A 23456-nucleotide genomic window follows, 5' to 3' on the forward strand; every position below is an offset into this window, starting at 1 on the left:
TCCCTCCCTCCCTTCCTTCCTCCCTCCCTCCCTTCTTTTGTATGAACAGTGCTGCAGAATGGTTTTAGAATTTGGCAGTCTTGAGTAGGTGTGGCCATGGAAACCCCAGCCCCTTACGCACAAGGTGAATTCTTCTTCCCAGGTGAGGGTGGTAGTGTTTTTCGAGAGGGTGCTGGAGAACTTCTGGATGGGATCATTCAGCTGAACTACACATACTGGGTTAATGTTGCCTGTAATCAAACAGAGGGGCACCATATTGGCTTTTATTTTTGTTTTCTAGTTGCATTAAGACATTTTGCATCTAAAAGAAAGGCTGAGTTTAATGTCTGGTCTTGGCTCACTGGACCTGTGGCTCAGAGGGTCCAGTGTTCCTTTCATTTGCCATTTACAAACTCTCAAAGCACCTCATCTGGGGATACTCACTGGATGTCCACAGCCCTGGGCTGCCCCAAGTGCCCCTGCTCCCCCCTCGGTTCTGACTGCGGGCACAGGTCTCTGGTGAGGGCCCTCCCTGGGGGCAACATTACTCCAGCAGAGATGTGGGCCTCACTTTGGACAAAACTAACAGCTTGGAAAAGGAAGGGCATCTGGGGTAACTGCTAAATCTGGGGATACCTCCCAGAGAACCCATTTCCCTCTTACAAAGATGTAGGTTTGTTTTTTTTGCTTTTGTTTTTTTTTGTGGTACGCGGGCCTCTCACTGTTGTGGCCTCTCCCGTTGCGGAGTAACAGGCTCCGGACGCGCAGGCTCAGCGGCCACGGCTCACGGGCCCAGCCACTCTGCGGCATGTGGGATCCTCCCGGACCGGGGCACGAACCTGCGTCCCCTGCATCGGCAGGCAGACTCTCAACCACTGCGCCACCAGGGAAGCCCAGATGTAGGTTTTTATACCTAACTCAGCTCAGTCAAAACTTTTGGAGGTATTTGATCCAGATAAAAGGACATTTCACTAGTGAACAGTTGTGTCTGCTTCGAGGCAATGCTTGCCCCATGGCAGAAAGCCGTGAATATACTGTGTAATCAATAATCAACGGTAGGGCTTCCCTGGTGGCGCAGTGGTTGAGAGTCCGCCTGCCGATGCAGGGGACATGGGTTCGTGCCCCGGTCCGGGAAGATCCCACATGCGGCGGAGCAGCTAGGCCCGTGAGCCATGGCCGCTGAGCCTGCGCGTCTGGAGCCTGTGCTCCGCAACGGGAGAGGCCACAGCAGTGAGAGGCCCGCGTACCGCAAAAAAAAAAAAAAAAAATTCAACGGTAAAGGACTGGAATATGTTGGCCCTTTACCGTGTACCAGGTGGTGTTCGGTGTTCTACACACATCATCTTACTAATCACCACAGTCACTTTCAAGGAGAGATTCTGACTCAGATGGGGACCTGCTGGCAGAGGTTAGAAATTGGGACCCCAACCTTGGCCGACTGGGTCCCGGGAGCCCCTCCCGGCTGCTAAGCGGCGTGGCCTCAGGGGGCGAGGTGTGAGTTACCAAAACACCACCCATACCCAGCTTCATTCACAGAGTTTCTAGGTAGTTCAGCGTGTCCTACCTGCACTTCTGGAACAGGAGGAAACTCCCCACAAATAAATATAAGTAACCCCGATGTTCTCAGACAATACAAAGAACTCATCGCTACTCTTAGCAAAAACCACACCACAGTGGAAGGATGTGTCCGGTCCCAGGCTACTAGGCATCCGGGGTCTCAGCACTGACTCAGAATCACCGAAAAGGAATCACCCATTCTGCAATGTTTCTGTCTTGTCTCCATAGGAGCCTCTCTGGGCAACACAGGGTTCCCGGTGGGCCCAAAGCCTTCCGGACACCCATAATCCCCCCGTGTGGCACCCCCCTTCCACAGGAGGAAGCAAAGGCCACGGACAACCCACAAGGCACCTCCTCCCCTCTGCTCACACCGCAGACGGTCATATCCACAGCCAGCCGGGTGCCCTGCCCTCACCTGGGCGCCCCTGCCGCGCCACCACCCACCTGAAGCACCAGGATGGCTCAGCAGCGAGGCTCGAATATTCTTCACCAATAGCTTGAGCTCATGAGCCCTTGGAGGTTTGGGGGGGCAGGATTCCTGAGTAGATGAAGTGCGCTGCAGATGCTGCCAAAAGGAAGACAAAGAACGGTGAGCCGTGGCAAAGAGGCAGTGGCCGCTGGACACCTGCTACACGGAAGGAATCTTCAAGAAAACCTCCAGAGGGAGCCTGGCTCCCAGGCCTGCTCTGTAACCACTGGGGAGGGAGGGTACCAGTCACCCACAGCTGCTTCCCCTCCTTGGAAGCCTGTACATCCCACAGAAAGCGAGCGAGGGAGTTAAGCATTCCCCCAGAGAGGACTCCCCTGAATCTCACTGTGGGTGGAGATGGGGCCACGCGTGACCCAGGGCAGGAGCTTGAGACAGAGTGGGGCGCCCTCCCTGGGATGCAGGGGCCCACTGCCCACTAGCACTAAGTGCGACACCAGCCAGGACACTGGCTACTTCCCACCTCCTGGCAGACCTGCCATCCACGTGGGGAGGATCTAAGTGTCATCCAGGTGCCACGCTAGGGACAAAGCAGAGGCAGGTACCCCTTGAGCCTGCTTCATCCCCATATCCTCAAATGGGCATCAAGGTGTTTCCAACAGAGAGCTCCCCAAGCTTGTGGGACGTCACCTTCAGACCAGCCTTTCTCAAGCTAGCTTCCACCTCCCACTCATGGCTACGAGTGTTAGTTACAAGGGGCTCCTTAGGTACAAACATTTGGGAATCCTGGGAAAGCTTCTCAGAGACATCACAGGCCTCTGCACAGCGAGCGCCTCCCAGGGAGGGATCCTAAGAGCTGATCTGACCTCAGAGTGCTTTTGGGGGTGGGGATGCTTACTAACATCTCAAGTGACTGTAGTGTTCTTTAGGTCACCACCTAGAAGACATGACTCTGAGCCAGGGCAGGGCCTTGCCCACTGTGAGCTGCAGGTGCTGGGAGGCCAAGAAGTAATCACAGAAGTCCTCAAGACCCAGGTCCCTGTGCACTGGGGACAGAGCAGCCCACATGTCTGGGGTGGAGATGCAATGTTTTCTCAATTGTGTATGTGTGATGGCTAATCTTATGTGTTGACTTGACTGGACCGTGGGGTGCCCAGCATGTGGTCAGACGTGATTCTGGGTATGTCTGCCAGGAGGTTTCTGCCTGAGATTTACATTTAGATCAACAGACCGTGGAAAGCAGATTGCCTTCCCCACTGCGGTGGGCCTCGTCCAATCAGGTAAAGGCCTGGATAGAACAAAGGGCTGACTCTCCCTCAGATAAGAGGGAATTCCTCACGCCTGACTGCCTCAGAGCTGGGATATCCATTTTTCCCTGTCTTTGGACTTGAGTGGAAACATCAGCTCTCCTGGGTCCCAGCCTGCTGGCTTCTCCTGCAACTCTCGGGGCTTGTCAGCCTCTAGCATGAGCCAACTCCCTAGAATAAGCCTCCTTATATGTATAAATATATATATTTTATACATAAATATATAGTTGGCCATGCAGTTATGGAGGCTATTTTATACACACACACACACACACACACACACACACACATCCATTGGTTCTGTTTCTCTAGAGAACCCTAATATAATATGCATGTTATTTTGATACATACAGTCTACAAATTTATTTAAAAGCATTATTGAATTTATGGTAGTCCTGGTCCCTTTATTTTCTGAATCAGTGTATTCTAAAAATGCACTACTATTTTGTGAAGTTTCTCAAATGTTGACATTAAAAATGTATAGTCATATTCAAAACAGGCAGCTCTGATCTGAACTAAGCCACCAGGATAGAATTACTGAAAGAGAGAACAGCCAAGCCTCTCTGCTCTCGCCTCTGGGAAGCCTGGCCTGACCCCCCGTCTCTGGGCCGAGCCCCACCTGGCGGCACAGCCCTGGGAACCCTGCGCGCACACCCACAAGCCCCTCCCTCTGCTCTCTGCTTACTCAGCTGCTCCTCTGCCGCATCAGGTTTCTCAAGTTCTGATAACCTTCAACCCAGAGCGAACCACAAAGCACTGTGATCCCCTGATATCTGTGCAGTGAATCAAAGAGATTTTGTCTCCAGGCTCTACACATTCACAGTGGTGATGCCCTAACAGGAACCAGAGACCGAGAGCCTGCATCAAAAAATCATATGAAAAGTTATACTTTAGGGACTTCCCTGGCTCTCCAGTGGTTAAGGCTTCGTCTTCCAAGGCAGAGGGTGAGGGTTCGATCCCTGGTCAGGGAGCTAAGATCCTACATGCCTCGTGGCCAAAAACCCAAAACATACAAAACAGAAGCTATACTGTAATAAATTCAATAAAGACTTAAAAAAACAAAAAGTTACCCTTTCACACTGACTTCACCCCCCACTATATAATAACAGTGGCTATTCTACATGCCACATAAAAATACTGGAAAGACATAGGAAAAATAACTTTAGGGACTGTAAGTGTATGTTTTGCATAGTCATCACGAAAAGATCTGCTCATGACTAGGAGAATTAATTGACCTCAAGCCAAGGTTTTTAGATGTGTCGCCAAAAGAGATGTGCGGGACCAAGCCCAGGGAGGCTGTCCTGGGAGAATGCCCTGGACGTGAATTTAGCCAGAGAATTGGCACCTAATTGGGCAGTGGGGAGGGCCCCAGCATGGGGAGGGGGGTCGCCAGCGGGGGAAGGACCCCACAGAGGAGAGGGCCTCATGTGTCCGCACTGCCTGAGGGCGACAGACCCCTGAGAGGCAGTGTGGATGGAGGCTGTCCCCGTCCTGGGCTAAAAGTCTGTGGGTCCAGTGCACTCACTCTGCCTGCCTCGGGGCAGTTCCCAGGTACCTTAGTTCTGGAAGGGTGCGAGCCCAGACAACAGTCTCTGGGGGCACAGCAAAAAGTCAAGTTCTGGTTCCTAAAAGGAGAGGATCTGGGCTACTTCGGCTTGGACTCTGCTGAGCGGGCCAGACTCCTCTTCCTTTCCTCCCATGGGGCTTCGGAACCCTGTGCCCTGAACTCGGAGCTTTGCCCCAGACTGTGGTCATCACCCACCAGCAAGCAACCGTGCAATCTCGCTCTACCGCAGGGGGGGTGGGGGTGGGCAGAGGCAAGGTGCAGGGATGGGGGGCGAGCGTGGGAAATGCACACAAATTCTCCAGGCGGGTGGACCACGGTCCTTCAGGGGGTCATGAAGCACCCACAACCCGGTGAACTGGTTTACCTGAACTCCCCTCACATCCGTAGGCTTTGTGCTCAGAACCGCTGATGGGGACGCAGAGCTAACCAGGTGCTTCACAATATCCTTGAGACTTTCAGAGACTGCATCTGCCCCAACCGCCTGGTCCTGCCGAAAGAGGAGGGAGTCACCAAACCATCTCGTAACCAGGCACATGTACAAGTGGGCAAGCAAATGCACGGCTCTCCAGATGTCCCTGGGACCAAACAGACTTGGGGGTCACCAGGGCTCCAGGAGATCAGACTAGGACAGTGAGACACTCACTCACTCTTATCTTTGCTGATCTCAGAAGTCATTCATCCTCCTTGTTTTTTTTTTTGTTTGTTTTTGTTTTTTTTGTGGTACGCGGGCCTCTCACTGCTGTGGCCTCTCCCGTTGCGGAGCACAGGCTCCGGACACGCAGGCTCAGCGGCCATGGCTCACGGGCCCAGCCGCTCCGCGGCACGTGGGATCTTCCCGGACCGGGGCATGAACCTGTGTCCCCCGCATCGGCAGGCGGACTCTCAACCACTGGGCCACCAGGGAAGCCCCATCCTCCTTGTTTTTAAAAGTTAAAGATAAGACATGTGCAACATAGACATGTGTTAACATTTCTGTGTATATCTTCTCAGTCCTTTCCTGTAAACATACAGGCACATGTTTTTTCTTTCTTGCCTGATGTTTGATTTTTTTTTTTTTTTTTTTTTATTAAAAGGTAGTCAAGGGACTTCCCTGGTGGTCCGCTGGTTACAACGTCACCTTCCAATGCAGGGGTTGCGGGTTCAATCGCTGGTTGGGGAGCTAAGATCCCACATGCTTTGCAGCCAAAAAAAAACCAAAACATAAAAGCAGAAGCAATCACGTAACAAATTCAATAAAGACTTTAAAAATGGCCCACATCAAAAATAAATAAGAAGAATAAAAATAAATGGTATTCAAGTAAATGGAAAGGCTCAATAAAAATGAAGACAAGCTTGTAGAAGAATAACACAGCAGGATGACTTGCATCACCAGGTGTCAAGCTCTATAAGGCTACAATAATTAATACCCAACAGAAACGCACTCATGTGTCCTAGAATGTTCAGAGCACCACTATGCATAATGACCCCAAACTGGAAACTACCTAAGTATCCATCAATACCTGAACAGATACACAAGTTCTGGTGCAGTCACACAATGGAATACCACAGGGCGATGAGCGCAAACAATGTACAAGCACACACAAAGACACAGATGAATCTCACAGACATAATGTTAAGTGAAAGAAACCAAACACGGAAAAACACATACACAGTACTGCATGACTCCTTTATTTAAAGTACCAAAACAAGCAAAACTAAGCTAATGCTGTTTGTGGGCAGAATTCTAAGATGATCCTCAACGAGTCATGTTCTGCATCATCCCCTCGCCTTGAGGGCAGGTGGTGCCCGTGACTTGCTTCCAGCCAACGGAATACGGCAAAGTGATGTGATGGCCAAAGGTATGTTATATACAGCTCCCTCTTAGCAAACCAGAGCAAGAGATTCTCCTCCTAACCTTGAAGAAGTCAGCTTCCACGTGTGAGGGGGGCCACATGGCACAGAACTGCAGGGCTTCAAGGAGCTGAGAGCAGCCCCGGCCCACAGCCATCAAGGAACTGAGGACCTCAGTCCTACAACCACAAGGAACCGAGTTTTGCCAACAACCACAGGAGACTGGAAGAGGATCCCGAGCTCTAGGAAGGGCAGTCAGCCCAGACCATGATGACAGCCCATGAGACCCTGAGCAGGGGACCCAGTTAAGCCTGGACTGACTGACAGATACTATGAGGTAAATGTGTGTTGTTTCACGCTGCTGGGTTTGAGGTAATTATTAGTTGGAAGCATAGATAAGTCATACATGTTAGAAGTCAGGAGCATGGTTACCCTTTGTAGGGGCTGCAGGTAGTGAGTGGAAGCGGGTAGAGGGGGTTTTCTGGGGAGCTGACCCTGCTCTGTTTGTGGCGCTGGGCACTCATGAATGGTCAGTGTGTGAAAGCTTCAATCAGCTGCGCACTTACAATATATGCACTTTTCTGCATATCTTATCTCTCAATTTTTAAGCAAGGAGGATCTATTTTTTAAAATCTCAGTTAAAAGCCTTGTTTGAATATAATAGCTTTTGTTTTGAACGCTTAAAAACTGGATCTGGCTGGACACTTGCTAAAAGAAAATGTCGAACCCTGCCAGCCCTGCTGCCATCCACGCCATCGTTCCGTGGTTTCAGGAGAGCAGCTGCAGTGTGGTGGGTGCCGGTGCTCGGCCACCCTGGCCACCCTCTGGCTCTGCCATTGACGGCTCCAGGGCCCTCTGTGTCCCTCGTCACTTCTGGGGTAAATGTCCCCACTGTGGGGCTCCAGCGCCCCCTGCGCAGGGGGATGGACACTGGCAGGACTTGATTTCCACCAGGACCACAGACCTATTGAAAAATCTTCCAACTTGCGGGGCTGGAAGTGATTTCAGAAATTGGTCTGTGGTGTCCCAAGGACAACCAGCTGGCCAGGCCTTGTTACAGCAAACTTAGGCCAAATCTGCCATTTACTGAAAATCTACTCTCTGCCAGGAACTCTAAACTAATAATAATCAAAATGGCTCACACTTATGTCACTCTTAGGATGTGTCAGGCCCGATGCTACGCACTTACACATATTAACTAGTTTAATCCCCACAACCACGTTGAAAATCATCGTCCCCATTTTACAGATGAGGAAACTGAGGCACAGAGAAATTAATTAGCATGTGTGGGGTCTTGCAGCTCATAAGTGGCAGAGCTGAGAGTTAAGCCCAGGCACTAAGGCCCCAGGGTCTGCACTGAGAACCGCTCCGCCATCATCTTTCTCTTATTGCAATAGGTTCTTGATACCCTTATTTTTAAACTGGGGTGAATTCACATAACATAAATGTAACCATTTTAAGGTATGCATTTCAGTGGTGTTTAGTACATACATACACGGTGTTGTAAAACTATCACCTCTATCTAGTTCCAAAATATTTCCATCACCTCCAAAGTAAACCCTTTACTCATTAGCAGTCACTCCCCAATCCTCCCCACGACAGCCCCTGACAGCCACTAATCTGCGTTGCATCTTCATGGATTTGTGTATTCTGGGTATTTCATAGAAATGGGATCATGTGACATGGTCATTTAGGTCTGGCTTCTGTTACTGAGCACAATGTTTTCAAGGTTCACTCATAATCTAGCACATATTAGTACTCCAATCTTTTTAACGACGGAATAATAGTCCATTTATGGATGTACTGCACTTGGTTTATCTATTTCTATCTTTTTTAACCCGCACATTTCTCCTCACTTGACAGAGGAGGAAACCAAGGGGGAAAGATGGGTTCTGGGGTGCTCAGAGACCATCACATTTTAGATCCACAGAGCAGCTGACTTGGCGACCTTCCTTTATAGCTGTCCCCCTGCCCCCATGCCATCTCAACCACCAGGGGTCCAAGGGGTTACTAAGTCCACAGGACCCAGCTCCAAGGGGCTGTTTAATCCCACAGGATTACTTCATTGGGAAAGTCACGCTTCTTGTTAATATGGGGAGCCCATGGTTGGCAGAGAAACGTACAGGGCCTTGTGGGGAGCAAGGTGTGAAGAGTGCGCACAGCATGCCACTGAGTGGGTGAGAATGGGGGAATAAGGTCCGTTTTGCAAAAAGAAACCTAGGGTGGGTAAACGAAAATGAAAGAAACAAGCGAGCAGAGAGCAGGGCATGGATGGGGTGGAGTTCATGAACAACAGTTCATGTAATTTTGACTTTTGAACTATGTTAATATTCTGCACGTTCAAAAACTATGTAAATCAACAAAGATGGGGGACAAAACCCGAAACGGTACTAACAGAAGCAAATGCTGACATCTGCTTACATGAACTCACATCAGGTTGGTACCATAACCACACAGAGGAAAACACTTAATTCGAGTAGTTTTTGAACACAGAACTCAGTACCCCCTCGGCGGGATACACTCTGCTATGAAGACCAGCAGAGCAGTCTTGAACTTAGGAAGTCTGATGTCAGAGGTGGCAGGGGAGCCGCTTACAGAACCGTTCTGTGTGTACTGTAGGCCTGAAAAAGCAGTGCCAGGTGGGGGAAAGCAGATGCAAACGTGGGCGGGAAGGAGAAAAAGAAAATAAAGCAGTGACTAGGGAAACACTTAACACGCGAACTTTGTACAACTAAACGGTCAGGCCAACAATTCCACTTCTGACGTATGCGAGGGAAAAGAATTACCGTTCAAACTTCTTAGTCTTAAAAACAAACTGCCTACACCTACATCAAGGCACAAACAGTTATACTATTTATGGACAAATGATTACATTTTGCACGATCTTTCCAGCAACTGAAAGTGACAGCACCCATGTGACTCGGCAGGCCCCTCCTTCTCCCCAATTCACTTCCTCACACCCCCAGGACCACAGGAAGCGGGGAGATCACCTTCAGACTTGAGACACAGCTATGCAAAAGCTGTGGGGAGAAAGGAGGTGGTGGCCTCGGAAGCCAGGCTTTGGACTCAGGCTGAGCTGCAGGTGAGTCGAGCGCCCTCACAGTGAAGGAAGGCATCTGAGGGTCAGGTGTGATAGAACAGTGAGGAAAACCTAGGTTCCATCACTGCCATGGTTTTCAACCACTGCACACAAGTGCTTTAAAAAATCCCCGGTCCAATTAGACCTGCCTGGGGGACAGGGCAGGCTTCAGGATTTTTAAAAGCCTGGGGGACAGGGCAGGCTTCAGGATTTTTAAAAGCTGCCAGGTGATTGCAGATGCAGCCCAGGTGAGAGCTGGCATTAAATCCACGGAAGGCCCTCCCCACCTCCCCTGCCCCCCACCCCGCCCACCAACGCTGCCCCATCACTGCCCTGTGCATTCCCCGGGATCACACATCAGACACGCATTAATCAGAGGCCCCGTCTCCCAGGGCAGGTGGTCATAATGTGCGATGTTTGCGCGTACACGAGGCAGGAATGACAAACACTCACGGACTGACCTCCCCCGGCGCTTTGGGCCGGATCGTAATGGCCATCTCTGGCGCGCTGATGAAGGACCACTTGACCTGAATGTCTTCTCTCTTCTCCTTCATGTGGAGCTCCAGCTATTAAGGAAAAAAAAAAAGATTATTGGAGGACTGCTCTCTTCACTGGAGCCTCAAAATGTGTCTGTGTGTTCATTTGTTTTCTTAGACCGTTATTTATCGCCTCCTTGGCATACGGTGTGCTTTCAAAATGGAAAGGAGGGTCCCAAATCCCCTGACCTCCCTTTCCCTGTTGTGTAGCCCACCCCGCCCTCCCCGGCGCCTTCCTCTGACTCAGCCTGTCACTTGGAGAGGAACGTCAGGGTCGGGGCTAAAGGCCAGGTGCCATGGAAACCCTGCAGCCTCTCGATGGCCAGCCCTCTGCCTTGCAGCTCTCTTCTGAGAGCACCACCAAGGCATAATGGAGCCGGAGGGACAAAGAGAAGGGAGCCGGACGCCTTGTCCAGCCCCACATGCTGACACAGCCCCCGAGGCTTGTGTACAGAGCCGTCAGCATTCTTACCCTCTCTTGCCGGGGCCACTACACCACCTCCACTTGGACTCTGAGCTCTCCCGATGCCCCTTCCGGCCCTACCCATCTGTTGTGGGAGAATAACGCCTGCCCCCCCAAAGATGTCCGCACCCCAATCCTTGGAACCTACAGGTGTGATTAGGGTAAGGACCTTGGGGTGTGGTGACAACCCTGCATTAACCCAGTGATCCCTGGGGAAGCACAGGAGCCCTTAAAAGTGGAAGAGGAAGACAGACGAGCATGCCAGGGAGATGTGACTGGAAGACAGAGAAGGATGCCAGGAACCCAGGAATGAGGTTGCCTCTCGAGCCTGGGACCTTGCCCTTAGCTGACAGCCAGCAAGGAATTCGACCCGCAGTCCTGCAACCATAAGCAGCGGAATCCTGCTGATGACGGGTGAGCAAGGAAACAGATTCTCCCCCAAGAGCTTCCAGAAAGGAAGGCAGCCCACCAACACCAGGATTTTAGCCTGTGTTGGACATCAGACCTCCAGAATGGTGACATGATAAACGTGTGCTGTTTTCAGCTGAGATTATGGTGACTTGTTTCAGCAGCTAGAGCAAACTAATACGCCATCCTCCTCCTTCAGCTGGAGACTCATTCGAAAGCCAAAATCTTGACCCTTCCCACCTCCACGCCTCTGCCCCACCACCCAGGGAAAGGGAAGGAGAGAAGGGCTTTAGACTTGTTTTCTTAGTACTCAGTACTCTCCCTCACACTAGCAACTAGCATGAGGTAAGAGAAATGATGCTTCCCTTGCCCTATAATTCTGGGTGACTCTCGCAAAAGTGCACTTTAGGGCTTCCCTGGTGGCGCAGTGGTTGGGAGTCCGCCTGCCGACGCAGGGGACACGGGTTCGTGCCCCGGTCCGGGAAGATCCCACATGCCACGGAGCGGCTGGGCCCGTGAGCCATGGCTGCTGAGCCTGCGCGTCCAGAGCCTGTGCTCCCCAACGGGAGAGGCCACAACAGTGAGAGGCCCGCGTACCGCAAAAAAAAAAAAAAAAAAAAAAAAAAAGTGCACTTTAATTTCATTGCCACAGTCCCCGAGTCGCTCCCACCAGGTCGGGGAGAGGGGTTAGCCACTCGTCTCTACGCATCTTTTATCTGAAGAACAGCGGAGGACGGGATGCCTCCTGCCATGAGCATTAATAATTCACCAACCTCTAGCAGCTGCCCCTGCTCTGAGAGGTAATCCACAGGCTGCTTTTAAACTATGGTAAGAGATCAAAGATACAATTGTGTTACCTGTATCTGAGCTGCCGAAAAGGGCACATAAACAGTATCTCAGAAACTATGTTTCCTCAGTGAATGTTTGTGGTCCTTGCTGGACTCACCCCATCCTGAAACGCGTGTCATGCTGGGTACGTGTGTCCCAGACTTTAAAATAATCTTCTGATCACATTGTCCAAAAAACTAAGTGGGGGGAGCAGCAGGGCTTTAACATCTGACAAGTCCACGAGGTCAACTTAACCTCTTCGACTCTCGGAAAGGGAATGTTACCAGGGTAGGGCTGGGGAGGCTGGGTTTCAGAGAAAAGCCATTTAGGGAGCCAGAAATTTTTGTGCTTGCTCTGGTTGTTCCAAACCATGTCTTTTAAGCAAAGCAAATGGAATATAATCTTCCCCTGTGGTTGAGAACCCTGAATGATTTGCGCTCGTCCCCCAAATTAGCAGTCAAGCACAAGGACAGAGGAGAGGGAACGGCCTGAATCAGCAGAGACCCCCGACGCAGACTCAGAAATTCACAATTTTTACACACCGGCTACACAAGAGCTTCAGTGAACTCCTGCTTCTGTGTGTGTGACATGCACAGCTATCTGATGGTTTAGGCATCCAAAAGTTTCACTAATAGGTCTATTATAATACTACATATGTCTCTACTTATAATTGCTTTATGTATAATTATTAATGTTACATATACAATATATAAATGTATCAATCATAAACGTTATAATTATGTAAGTCTAATATAATTATTATAACAATGTCTATTATCCAAAAAATAATGGTAGTACTCATCCTTTAACATATAAAAATAATAAGGGGTCTTTCAAAGCTGACTTTTTCGAACACTAAAAGGAGGAATGCCAAGTCCAGCCCCAAGCTGTTTTCCAAGCTGCAGGAGACTTCTGAGGTCTAGTACTTGATCCTGAAATAGAACCACCTGCCTTCTCTCAGATGACATTTTCCTTAATCTAACAGTCGACACACCCTTGATATGCTTCAGTGCCTTGAAAAATACCATATCTCCCGTACTGGATGGTTGGGAAACTCTGAATTCGTTATATATACGTGTACATATGTGTGCGTGTATATATATGTGTCTGTGTATATATCTATGTGTGTATATATGTGTGTGTGTGTGTATACATACACCTATTTCACACACACTTTATTTCCTACAGAGACAATATGGAAGGTGACAGTTCGAAACTTATGAAATGAACAGTAATTAATGAAAACAGGAGCATGCACGTCTGATTGCACCCCTCTCACCCTGCAGGTTTATGAGAACTGTTTTCCTAGGACTCGCTCAGTCTCCCCAACTTTACCTGTAGATGAAGCGGGGAGAGCCGCACACTGTAGAGCGGGCGCCCCGTGTCCTCGGACGAGGGTAGCCCCACGCTGACCAGGAACTGGATGGTCTCGCCCACGACATGACAAAACACCACCTAGAGAAGGGGCCATAAAACAACGGAACTTTACGCAAGAGAGAGGAGAGCTTGCACCTCACCCATCTTCATTTCACTGTGCAAAATAATCTGGACTCTATAAACCAGCAAGGACAAGAATTCAGAGTTTCAAATATGGATGAATACCCAGATTCACACCTTTTCTACTATGCAGTCATTTGAAAACTAGAAACAATATTTCAGATCTCTTCTTCCTGGTGCATTCCTGGGAGCTAACTCTGGCTTGCCCAAAGCTAGTTAGGATCTTTCCACTCATAAAGATCTTTTTCTTTAAACATGGCTTCGCTCTATTTCTCCACGCAGCCGATTTTAAATTGCCCAGACAGTTCCACATTCACATGGAGTGAATGCCATTAGCCACCGTCTCTCACTAAAAATGGGCCTTAAAAAGAAAACTTCTTATGGATGTTACAAGGAAAAAATTAAAAACGTACCAAGAACGCAAGAAATTGTTTCTATTTTAATAAATTTGAACCTATTGTGGTTTTCAAAGATGCAGGGATAATTCAAAGAACGAATGAAATATTAAACAGTTACAAAATGATATAGCCTTAACAAAAATAGAATTATAAAATGAGCTCAGGGCTTCCCTGGTGGCGCAGTGGTTGAGAGTCCACCTGCCGATGCAGGGGACACAGGTTCGTGCCCCGGTCCGGGAAGATCCCACATGCCGCGGAGCGGCTGGGCCCGTGAGCCATGGCCGCTGAGCCTGCGCGTCCGGAGCCTGTGCTCCGCAACGGGAGAGGCCACAGCAGTGAGAGGACCGCGTACCGCAAAAAAAAAAAAAAAAAAAAAAAAAAAAAAGTTGTAAAATGAGCTCATTTAAAGACCTATGAGACAAAATAATTACATCAGGAATAAACCTGACCATATTCCTGACATAAATCTCAAAGCATTTTAGAGGGATGAGTGTGAACGCTGCTACCGCACAGAGAAGCATCGTGTTTCTGTCACAGAGTCCCCCTACTGGAGCAGACCTTCCAGAACGAGGGGTCGGCCACCCTCCTGGCAAAGATGCCAAGCAAGCCCAGTGTGGGAGGACCAGAAGGCCAGGTGCCAGGTGTGCAAAGGCAGAGGGAGGAAGGGCAGTGGGAGAGGATGGAGGGGGTCCAGTAGGCGGCCCGTGCGTCCGGCCAGAGCCGGGTTGGCAGAGGCTGAGGGTACGGCGGGATGGATTCCACGTTCCCCAGGGAACTGCTGACCCCATATTGGATGGTGTCACTTGGGAAGGAAGGAAAAATTCTTTTAATTCTCTGGTGGATTTAGAACCTAAAATACCAAGTAGGAAGACTGTCAAAACATTTACTTTGTCAGGATAACTGCTATTTCACAAAGTTCAGACTAAAAACATGTCCCCCTGCTGATCCCTGGCTAACCCACTCCGCTCGGGGCCCACCCGCCCCTCCAACAAGAACCTGAGCTGTACCATACCAGGCCGCCTGCAAGGGGCCCATTTCCAGTGTCCACTATAAATGCTCTTGACAGAGCAGGGTTAGAAAAAGGAAATCTTGCCTTTTCCAAATACTGGCAGAAAACCGCACCACCCTTATTTTCATCCGTTCTTGTCAAGTCCCTCTCAGAGGACTGACTTATGTGGGTTAGCTCTACATCTTCATCATGTTATTGCATCTCCAGAGCTCATCGAAGGGTGGCACAAAAAAATGTTTGTATAAGAAATGTCATGTATTCATTTTAAAAATAAATGCTCTATAAACAACCCTTTTAGAAGGAACTTGTTTTTGGCCGAGCCACGTGGCATGCGGGATCTTAGTTCCCCGACCAGAGATAGAACCTGGGCCCCCTGCATTGGGAGCGTGGAGTCTTAACCCCTGGACCGCCAGGGACGTCCCAGAAGGAATGGATTTTGATGCCGGATGAGTTATACACACAAGTGACACGACTCTCTGTTCTTTGTCTCACTGCTTAAAATTAAAAACCAGACGGTGACTGGTTGACTTCTTCTTTGGAAACGTCTACACTAAGCGAATTAGAATGTTACCGAGAACACTGACAGCTTCCTTAGCGCCCTGACTCAAGAAAGAGTTTGGTTTCCGTTTGTACCCAGTTCTACCAAAAGCTACCCCACTGCTCCATTCCTGATACACAGATAGCCCAAGCACCTGGTTAAAAGCAAATAAACAAATAGTCCAACAAAGATTTTAAAAGACTTTAAAACTTCTAGAATGCAAGCCTCCAAAGGTCACAATTACCATTCAAGTCACATCAGGAAAGTAAGTGGAGTCACTAAAAATGGGACATCGAAGGGTCTGAACGCCCTTTCACAGAGGCCCCCCTGGAGGGTCTTCCCTGGCCCTATGGCTTTCTGACCCTCTAAGTAACACCTGTCATATAGACCGACCATTGCTTGGCCTCTCTTTAGTATATTCAGCTGGAAAAACGAATCAAGTCAACAATCTGATCAGTTTTGATATGGCCAAACAAAATGCCACCAGTGTTCCTAGGGGTCCAGCTGGAGGGATATGACCATTAGGCCAAATCCGTGTCCAGGGCCAGGCTCTGCCCCTGCCTCTCTGAGAGTAATAATGTCCCATTTGCCAAATGGATGAGAACAAAATGGAAAGCAGGCTTTAAAAATAAGTAATCTTCTTTTAGTGCATTAAGGTGTCATCCACAACGGGGATTAAATTCTCTCACCCAGGCAAACAGCGGCGAGGCCGTCCGCACCCCCAAGGGGTCCCCTCTTGGAACAGCCGAAGGCAGAGTCACCTGATGCCAGGTCAAGCAGACCCTTCCAGCTAGTGCCACAGCGTCCAGGGTTGACGTCTACCTACATACGGACGCGCGGGTAGAGACCCTGGTCTTGACCCTAGAGTCTCCCTGCCCCAACACAGTCGTGTTCATGGGCTCCCTTCTGAAGTTTACAGGTCAGCTCCTTGGGGCACCCCAATGATACAGGGCTGTTTAAATACGGCTGCCAGACCTTTCCTGTGTGGGCCTCCCCCCAAAGCAGTCTGATATCGGTACTGGATTTTTAAAGTTAAACTGAAGCAATATCTAGCTTCCGTGGTGGAGGCCCTGAAGCAGGACTCCACAAAGCCAAGATCTGGACGCACAGAAGCGAGCTCCCTTGAGAGCAGCCAGCCACAAATCCACCTGCTTTATCCTTGAGATTCTTTCCCCAAAGCAAAGCAAAGAAATCCTCGATTACACAAACCATTTCAAAAGTCACACAACAGGGGCTTCCCTGGCGGCGCAGTGGTTGAGAGTCCGCCTGCCGATGCAGGGGACGCGGGTTCGTGCCCCGGTCCGGGAAGATCCCACATGCCGCGGAGCGGCTGGGCCCGTGAGCCATGGCCGCTGAGCCTGCGCGTCCGGAGCCTGTGCTCCGCAACGGGAGGGGCCACAACAGTGAGAGGCCCGCGTACCGCAAAAAAAAAAAAAAAAAAAAAAAAAAAAAATCACACAACAGAAGGCTGAACCGTGTATTCAGATAAACCCCCTTCCTCCCTCCTCTCTACATACAAGAGCCTTTCATGGGGGGTGGGCTCCACATGGGGAGGGTTTCAAAGGTGCAAGTCTTTAGCCCAAGGAGCAGCTGCACTGACAGGTGAAGGGTCAGGGTCCCTGGTACACCCCCAAGGGTCAAGAGGGGAGGCAGCCGGTGAAAGTGGGCACGTTTTGTTATAACGGCAGGGAGGCCATCAGTCAAGGTTTTTTTTTTTCTCTCTAGCTTCCAGACCTTAAACTCAGTCACATACCTATGCAAATCGGTCTTATCTTCAAACTACATTCCTTTGTTTAGACAGGGGCCTAAAGAATTCCAGGCCTAGGTAGTCCCAGGTTTTGCTATTGCCTGCCAACAAGAAAGTCCTCAGATATCTGTCAATGTCACCACACTTTTCCACTTTCCTTTTCAATTAAGTCTCTTGTACGATTGCCTCAGCTCCTCCTCTGAGAACACTCTAGAGAACTGGAAATAGTTTAATTACTTTTGCCTCCAAAAGAATCAGGAATACAGCTGAGAAAAAGGACCTAAAAGGTTTATGTCACCCAATATATTTCACTTCAATCACGCTCTATGACATCGTGTGGGAAAGAACTCCAAAATAAAAATGGAAGTAAAGACCCTTCGCTAACCCTTCAGAGTTCCCAGTCAGATTTCTTCCCCAACTCTGCAACCCAGTCTTGGCCCTGTAAGTATTCTTTACGATGGCACGAGCCTGATAGAAAATATTACTTCTACTCTGGAACAGACTCAATTTAAAAAGTAAACTGCATCAGAGCTGACTATTCTCAGAACATCTATAAAGTTAACCCTACTTGCCCGCTTGTTCACAATACCTGAGTGAAGGTGTATTTCTAGAAGGACTCTCCCAGTAGACCCAGGTGAAAAATGCTGGAAACAAGATGGCAGCCAACCCCAAGGAATGCTGGGTAGATGCTCTATTTCGTCCCCTCGAGGGGTGTGCCTTGGACCACACAGGCTCTGATACCCCACCCCCAACTACACCCTCCATCCCTTCTCTTGTTGGGATCCTTTAAACAGAACAACGAGGCTTTTCTGTAATAGTACACGACCAGAAGGTATTGTTACTACATCTCAGTAATAGTACGCGACCAGAAGGTATTGTTACTACATCGTGTGGTTTAATGGGAGCATTCCTTGGCCTAAGAATCCAAGAATGTGCTGTTCTCCTCCGTGGACTCTATGCATTAAAAGACATATACGGGACACTTCCTTTAAAAGGAAGGCACTTGGTCACACCTCCACGTAATGCCGCTGCTGCTTGATGTGTTCCAACTCACAAACAAAAGCCCAGCTTACCCGAGGGTCCTTTTACCTGGTCTTCACCAGGCCAAGTACCTGAGGGCTGACTCAGCCCGGAATTCCACATGCCTTTATCCAAACAAACAGGTGGCCCTCCCAGAGACACTGCTCCCATTCACATCTCAAAGGGCGGGGCCTCCAATGAGAAATTTTGCACCTGCCCTTGGAAAGACCTGGCTTCAAAACAATTTCACAACCGGTTAGTATTTTGGCATAAATACCAGGCTAATGGGGTACCTGGAATTTCAAGACATGCAAAGTCAAAAAAGAGTCAACCAAATTTCCTATTTGCAACTACAACTTTGCGTGCTCTACCCTTGCAAAGTAAGGGGTCCACCAAGGTCTGGAAAGAGCACAGGGGTGCCCAGAAGCTCCCAGGGTATATTTTAGTATATGAATGTATAACAGCCTTAGGTAGAAAAAACCCATGTGCTCACAATATACAATTCATCCCAGTGACGGCTGTGGGGTTCCCCGACATACACTGTGGAATGAGATTCCGGGGGAAATTCCATGCAGTTGCCCGAGGTCTGTTTGTTGCCATGGTTTTACGGAAGCAAGGGTTGGGTTAGTGCCTTTCAGTTCCTTTTTTCCCATTTTCGCCATCTCTTTCCTGGTGGGGGTGGGTGGGAGCTTAAGTGAAATGATAATGATAAAAACGTAAAGAATAATAGTAACAGGGCTGTTTATGGTGTATGGCGGCTGGGGCTGGTTTCTGGAGGCCGACTAGGGTTCAGTTCCAGCCTCTGTTATTCAGCAGCTCTTAGTTCCCTTGCCCGAGGGCCCCAGCCTCTCTTGGCCTCAGTTTCCTCCTCCGTACAATGGGCACAATGCTTCCTTGGGCAGAGAAGAGCTGTGGGCACTAATGAGGACGGACACGGCCCTTATTGCCCGACGGCATCAGAGCTACCACGTGGCAGGGGCCCTGCAGGTGCTGCACAGGCCGGGGCCAGGGAGGGATTTATCCTCTACAGACACAAAGCCTGTGGCTCAGTGAGGGCCTCACACCGAGAAGGCCAGCGTCACTGCCGTCCCCCAGCAGCAGGCGACCCCTGCTTTGCCTGGCAAGCCGTCCACATATACATCCTGTTCACAGGGACACTCGCCACGCTTGCTAAGTACATGTGTGGCCTTTGCAGCGAGTGCCTGTCCCAGCACAACACTCCTAACCCTGATTCACGTTTGGAGAGCTCCCACGCTGCCCTTGTAGACCTCACGCCTTCACAAAGCTTCCGAACCCATGCATTTGCCCTAGAGGGGTTACGGCTGCACCCAAGAAGGAAGAGCTGCTCTCAGGCCACTTGGAAAATTGAGTCTGCTCCTTCTGGGTCAAACGTTCTGGAGCAAACCTCTCCTAGGACATGAGGAAAGAGAACATAGCTTACGCTCTCGTGTAAGAGCGCAATTACAGTCTGGGAGAGAGAAATGGACTGGGGGCGTGTTGAGACTGGAAGGGAGGACACAGAGAGCCCCGGAGAGAAGGTGAAGGGCAATGCTCTCCTCCGCAAGAAGTGTCCCGCCGAGAATGCCTCTTGGTACCGAGCCCTTGCTGGGTCTGCCACCCGGCTAAGCTGAGCGTGTGTCTGCAGACCGTGAGCCCTGGAGACCCAGGGGTGCCTCCAGTCGCCACCTGAAAGGACGCCCGTCCACACGAGCACGGGCGTCCTGCCCTGCACGGGGAGAACTCCTTCGGAAAAATGCCCCTGTCCCGGCACGGCTTGCCTCTTGGGATAAATATCTCGTCTTTGTCCTCAGTTCCTGGCACACAGCTCCTAAAGCCCGAGGAATCTCGAATGTCTTTTGTATACTAAGGAGATGACTGGTGGTTGCGGGGCGGGGTGGGGGGGAGCTAGATAACATCAGGATGGAGACTGGGGGCCAGAAAGACCAATGCGTGGTTAGAGGGTAGCAGCTTTGCCACCTGGACTTCAGGGGAGGGGATGGCAACTAGAGAGGGAACACACCCATGCCTGTGATTTAATCAGCCATGCCTCCGTAATGGAACCTCCAGAAAACCCCTAAACAATGGGGTTCGGAGAGCTTCTGGTCCTGGGAGGGCGGCACACGTGGAGAGTGTGGAAGCTCCCCACCCCTTCTCCCTTCCCTGTCCCAGGTACCTGCCATTTGGCCGTTCCTGAGCCACGTCCTGTATTAGACACTGATAATAGTAAGTAAAGTGCTTTCCCGAGTTCTGTGAGCTGTTCTAGCAAACGATCAAGCATTTGGAAGGGGTTGTGGGAACCTGCCGCTTTATAGCCAGTTGGTGGGTACAGGAGGCCCAGACTTGGGGTTGGCGTCTCAAGGGAGGGGCAGTCTTGGGCTGAGCCCTTAGCCTGTAGGGTCTGTGCTGTGTGGGTGCTTAGTGCCAGAATCGAGTTGAATTGCAGGACACCCTGTCGGCGTCCTGAGAACTGGAGGACTGCGTGTTGCGTGCAAGAAAAATCGCACACAGTTGGTGTCAGAAGAGCCACGAGTAAACTGCTCAGAAGCCCCCAGTTCAGCCACAGCTGCGGGGTGTGGACTGCGCGTCTCCCACGGGTCCTGCAGGGTGGCTCAGATGCTCTAAGCTATGCGAGACCCCACTCCCTGTGCAGGACGGGGGCGGGCGGCTTGCCGAGGAGCCAGTGCTTGCGAAGGGGGCTGCCCTGGTACACGGGGGTCTTCGGGGGCTGCAGGAAAAAGTCTGAGCATATGGCAGCTGGGAGGCAGGGGAGACCCGGTTCTGCTCTGCGAGGGTCGTGCCGGGAGACTCAAGACCAAACCCAAGCTGGGCAGATGCTCACAGAGGGAGACCAGAGCCCATCCTCATCGACTTGATCGAAGACCTGACTAGACACCAGACCCCAAAGTCATCCCTTTCGTTACCTCAAACGTCATCCACACGTCCCCTGTCAGGACTGAGCCAGAGGGATGAGAAACACAGACCCTGACACTCCGGAGGGAGCGTGGAAAGGGGAGGGGGATGTCATCGAATCTCCTGTCTGCATTCCGTGGACACCTTCGGAGCCCTCAGACTCTGCTACGGTTCTCCCCCCTCGAGAATCACACAGAGCAGAGAGGGCACGCGACATTGCTGGCACAGGATTCAACCTAAGTTTGGAACCCATGGCGGCTGTTTAGATCCTAAAAGGAGGAAGACACCGTCATCAGTGTCCTGCCCGACAGGCAGTCCTAGAGCACGAGCTCCTGGGACAACGCCTGTCCTTCGCTTAACGCAGGGGTCCCCAACCCCGGGGCCGGTCTGTGGCCTAACAGGAACCCACAGCAGGAGATGAGGGGTGGGCGAGCGAGCGAAGCTTCATCTGCCGTTCCCCATCGCTCACCTTCCTGCCTGAACCATCTCCCCTCCACTGCTTCCCACCCGCCATCCGTGGAAAAGTTGTCTTGCACAAAATCGGTCCCTGGTCAAAAAAACACAGGAGTCAAGAACTACGAAGAAACTTGGAAAAGAACACAAGATCGTGTGCACTTTCCCAGTAGTTTACTGGGTAAAAAGCTTCCTAGAAGATAGCGTGGACAGCCGTCCATGGTCCTATCCGGGGGGAGCAGAGGAAGGAAGGCTGAGAGCAGAGAGGAAGGGGGCAGGCTTAAAACAAAGCTTACGCACTTCTATATATTGTTTTTAACTTTTTGACGGGTATGCACAATTTCTGTAACGGTATTAAAACAAACACAGTTTAACTGTCCACTTTCCAAAGGATGCTTTTCCAGCACTATATATCAAGACCTTTCAAAATAGTCTATTGCCATTTCCAATCTCTGCTCCCTCCGGGCACCTCCAGGCCAGCCCCTGAGATCTGTCCCTCTCTTAACGCTGACAGTGTCAGAAATCAGCAAACAGAAACTGTGCACCACAAAGGGACCTGGGGTCTATCTGTAATAATAGGGCACTCACCGCACAGGGGCACTTCCCAAGCAGGGGCCTTGGGTAGGTGAGGCCAGCAGCAATCTTTCCCTCAGTCCCCCAGCCTTTGAAACTTAGGCACTGGAGCATCTGCTCGCAAGGCCCCTTCCAGCTGTTCCGGGCTGTGCCGGTGTCAGCATCCTGCCTTGTGCCCACCAGTTTCCTCCCAATATCTTCCAGAGACTTCTCCACGCTTGTTGCAGGGGTTATGGAGCTCTGTGACCCCGTATCGGCCAAGGGTGGGGAAAGAGAGCTTCCCTGCGCTGCCTCGGCAGAGGTAGCTGGGCCAGCCCCTGGGCGGCCAATTCTGGAATTCATGGTGGAGCTGAAGCGTGCGTACCTACAACCTAGGAATGCCACTCCTGCCCTGGAGATACTCCCGTTCTTGTGCCTGAGGACTCAGGAGACAGTCCACGGCAGCTCTGCTGTACTTGAGAAAAAGAGAAAACTACCTAATTATCCATCAGTGGAAGGTGGAAAAAGCAGCCCTGGTCCACCCAGAATCCTGAACTGTAGTTCCAGCTAATGAACTAGAGCGACACAAATCAACCTGGATGAACCTCCAAACTGTCACGTTCTATTAGGAGAAAGCTTCTTGTGAAATGGTGCACACAGAACAATAAACGTTTGAAATGCCCCAGCAATGCTCTAGCTGAGCCAGGGAGGACATACACAAGAGGTGGGGTTCCAGGGGGCTGGATGGGAGCTCCTTCTGGGCCCGGGGGCCGCCCAGGTGTCCCCTCCTTGCTGTCTGCTAAATGATATGCATTTAAGTTGATAATAAAATAGACAGAGATACAAGGGTAAGCCTTGTACCTAAGAGTTTCTCAGCACTTCTACAGATACTTTTTGTTAAAAAAAAAAAAAAAAAGAACTTACAATTATTTATGGTATTTGACCAGTCTAATAAGTAACTTCAGCATGTGAGCTCTTAGCAGCTATAAAATAAACTCTATATAATATCTAAATGACTCAAATCTATATATCGTGTTACGGAAATTATTCACATATTATTTATATAACTATATATATATATATAGAGAGAGAGAGATAATTCACCCATTTAAACTATACAATTAAATGGTTTTTAAATATATTTCACAGCATTGTACAAATATCACCAGTTTAGAACATTTTTGTCACCCCCCAAAACCCTGTCCCCGTTCACCTGAGCAGTCAATGTTCATGTCCCCGCAAGCATTACCCGGCCCCAGCCCCTGGACACCACTAATCTACTTTCTGTCTCTACTGATTTATCTACTCTGAATATTTCATATAAGTGGAATCTTATGTGTCCTTTCATGTC

The 23456-nt window shown here is 50.1% G+C and overlaps 1 protein-coding gene across 4 annotated transcripts in view; it reads right to left on the reverse strand.

The window, feature by feature from the left end:
• Window positions 1-23456, reverse strand: part of C2CD2 (C2 calcium dependent domain containing 2) — a 59616-nt gene that overhangs the window by 19474 nt on the left and 16686 nt on the right. For all 4 annotated transcript variants that reach the window (XM_060150963.1, XM_060150964.1, XM_060150966.1 and 1 more), the window contains exons 3-7: window positions 13317-13436; window positions 10208-10312; window positions 5202-5324; window positions 1981-2101; window positions 122-230 (exon numbers count right to left, since the gene is read on the reverse strand). In XM_060150963.1, coding sequence (XP_060006946.1) covers window positions 122-230; window positions 1981-2101; window positions 5202-5324; window positions 10208-10312; window positions 13317-13436 — 578 coding nt within the window. The remainder of the gene's footprint in view (window positions 1-121; window positions 231-1980; window positions 2102-5201; window positions 5325-10207; window positions 10313-13316; window positions 13437-23456) is intronic.

Source organism: Lagenorhynchus albirostris, chromosome 5 (genome assembly GCF_949774975.1).
Source record: "Lagenorhynchus albirostris chromosome 5, mLagAlb1.1, whole genome shotgun sequence".
Taxonomy (NCBI): domain Eukaryota; kingdom Metazoa; phylum Chordata; class Mammalia; order Artiodactyla; family Delphinidae; genus Lagenorhynchus; species Lagenorhynchus albirostris.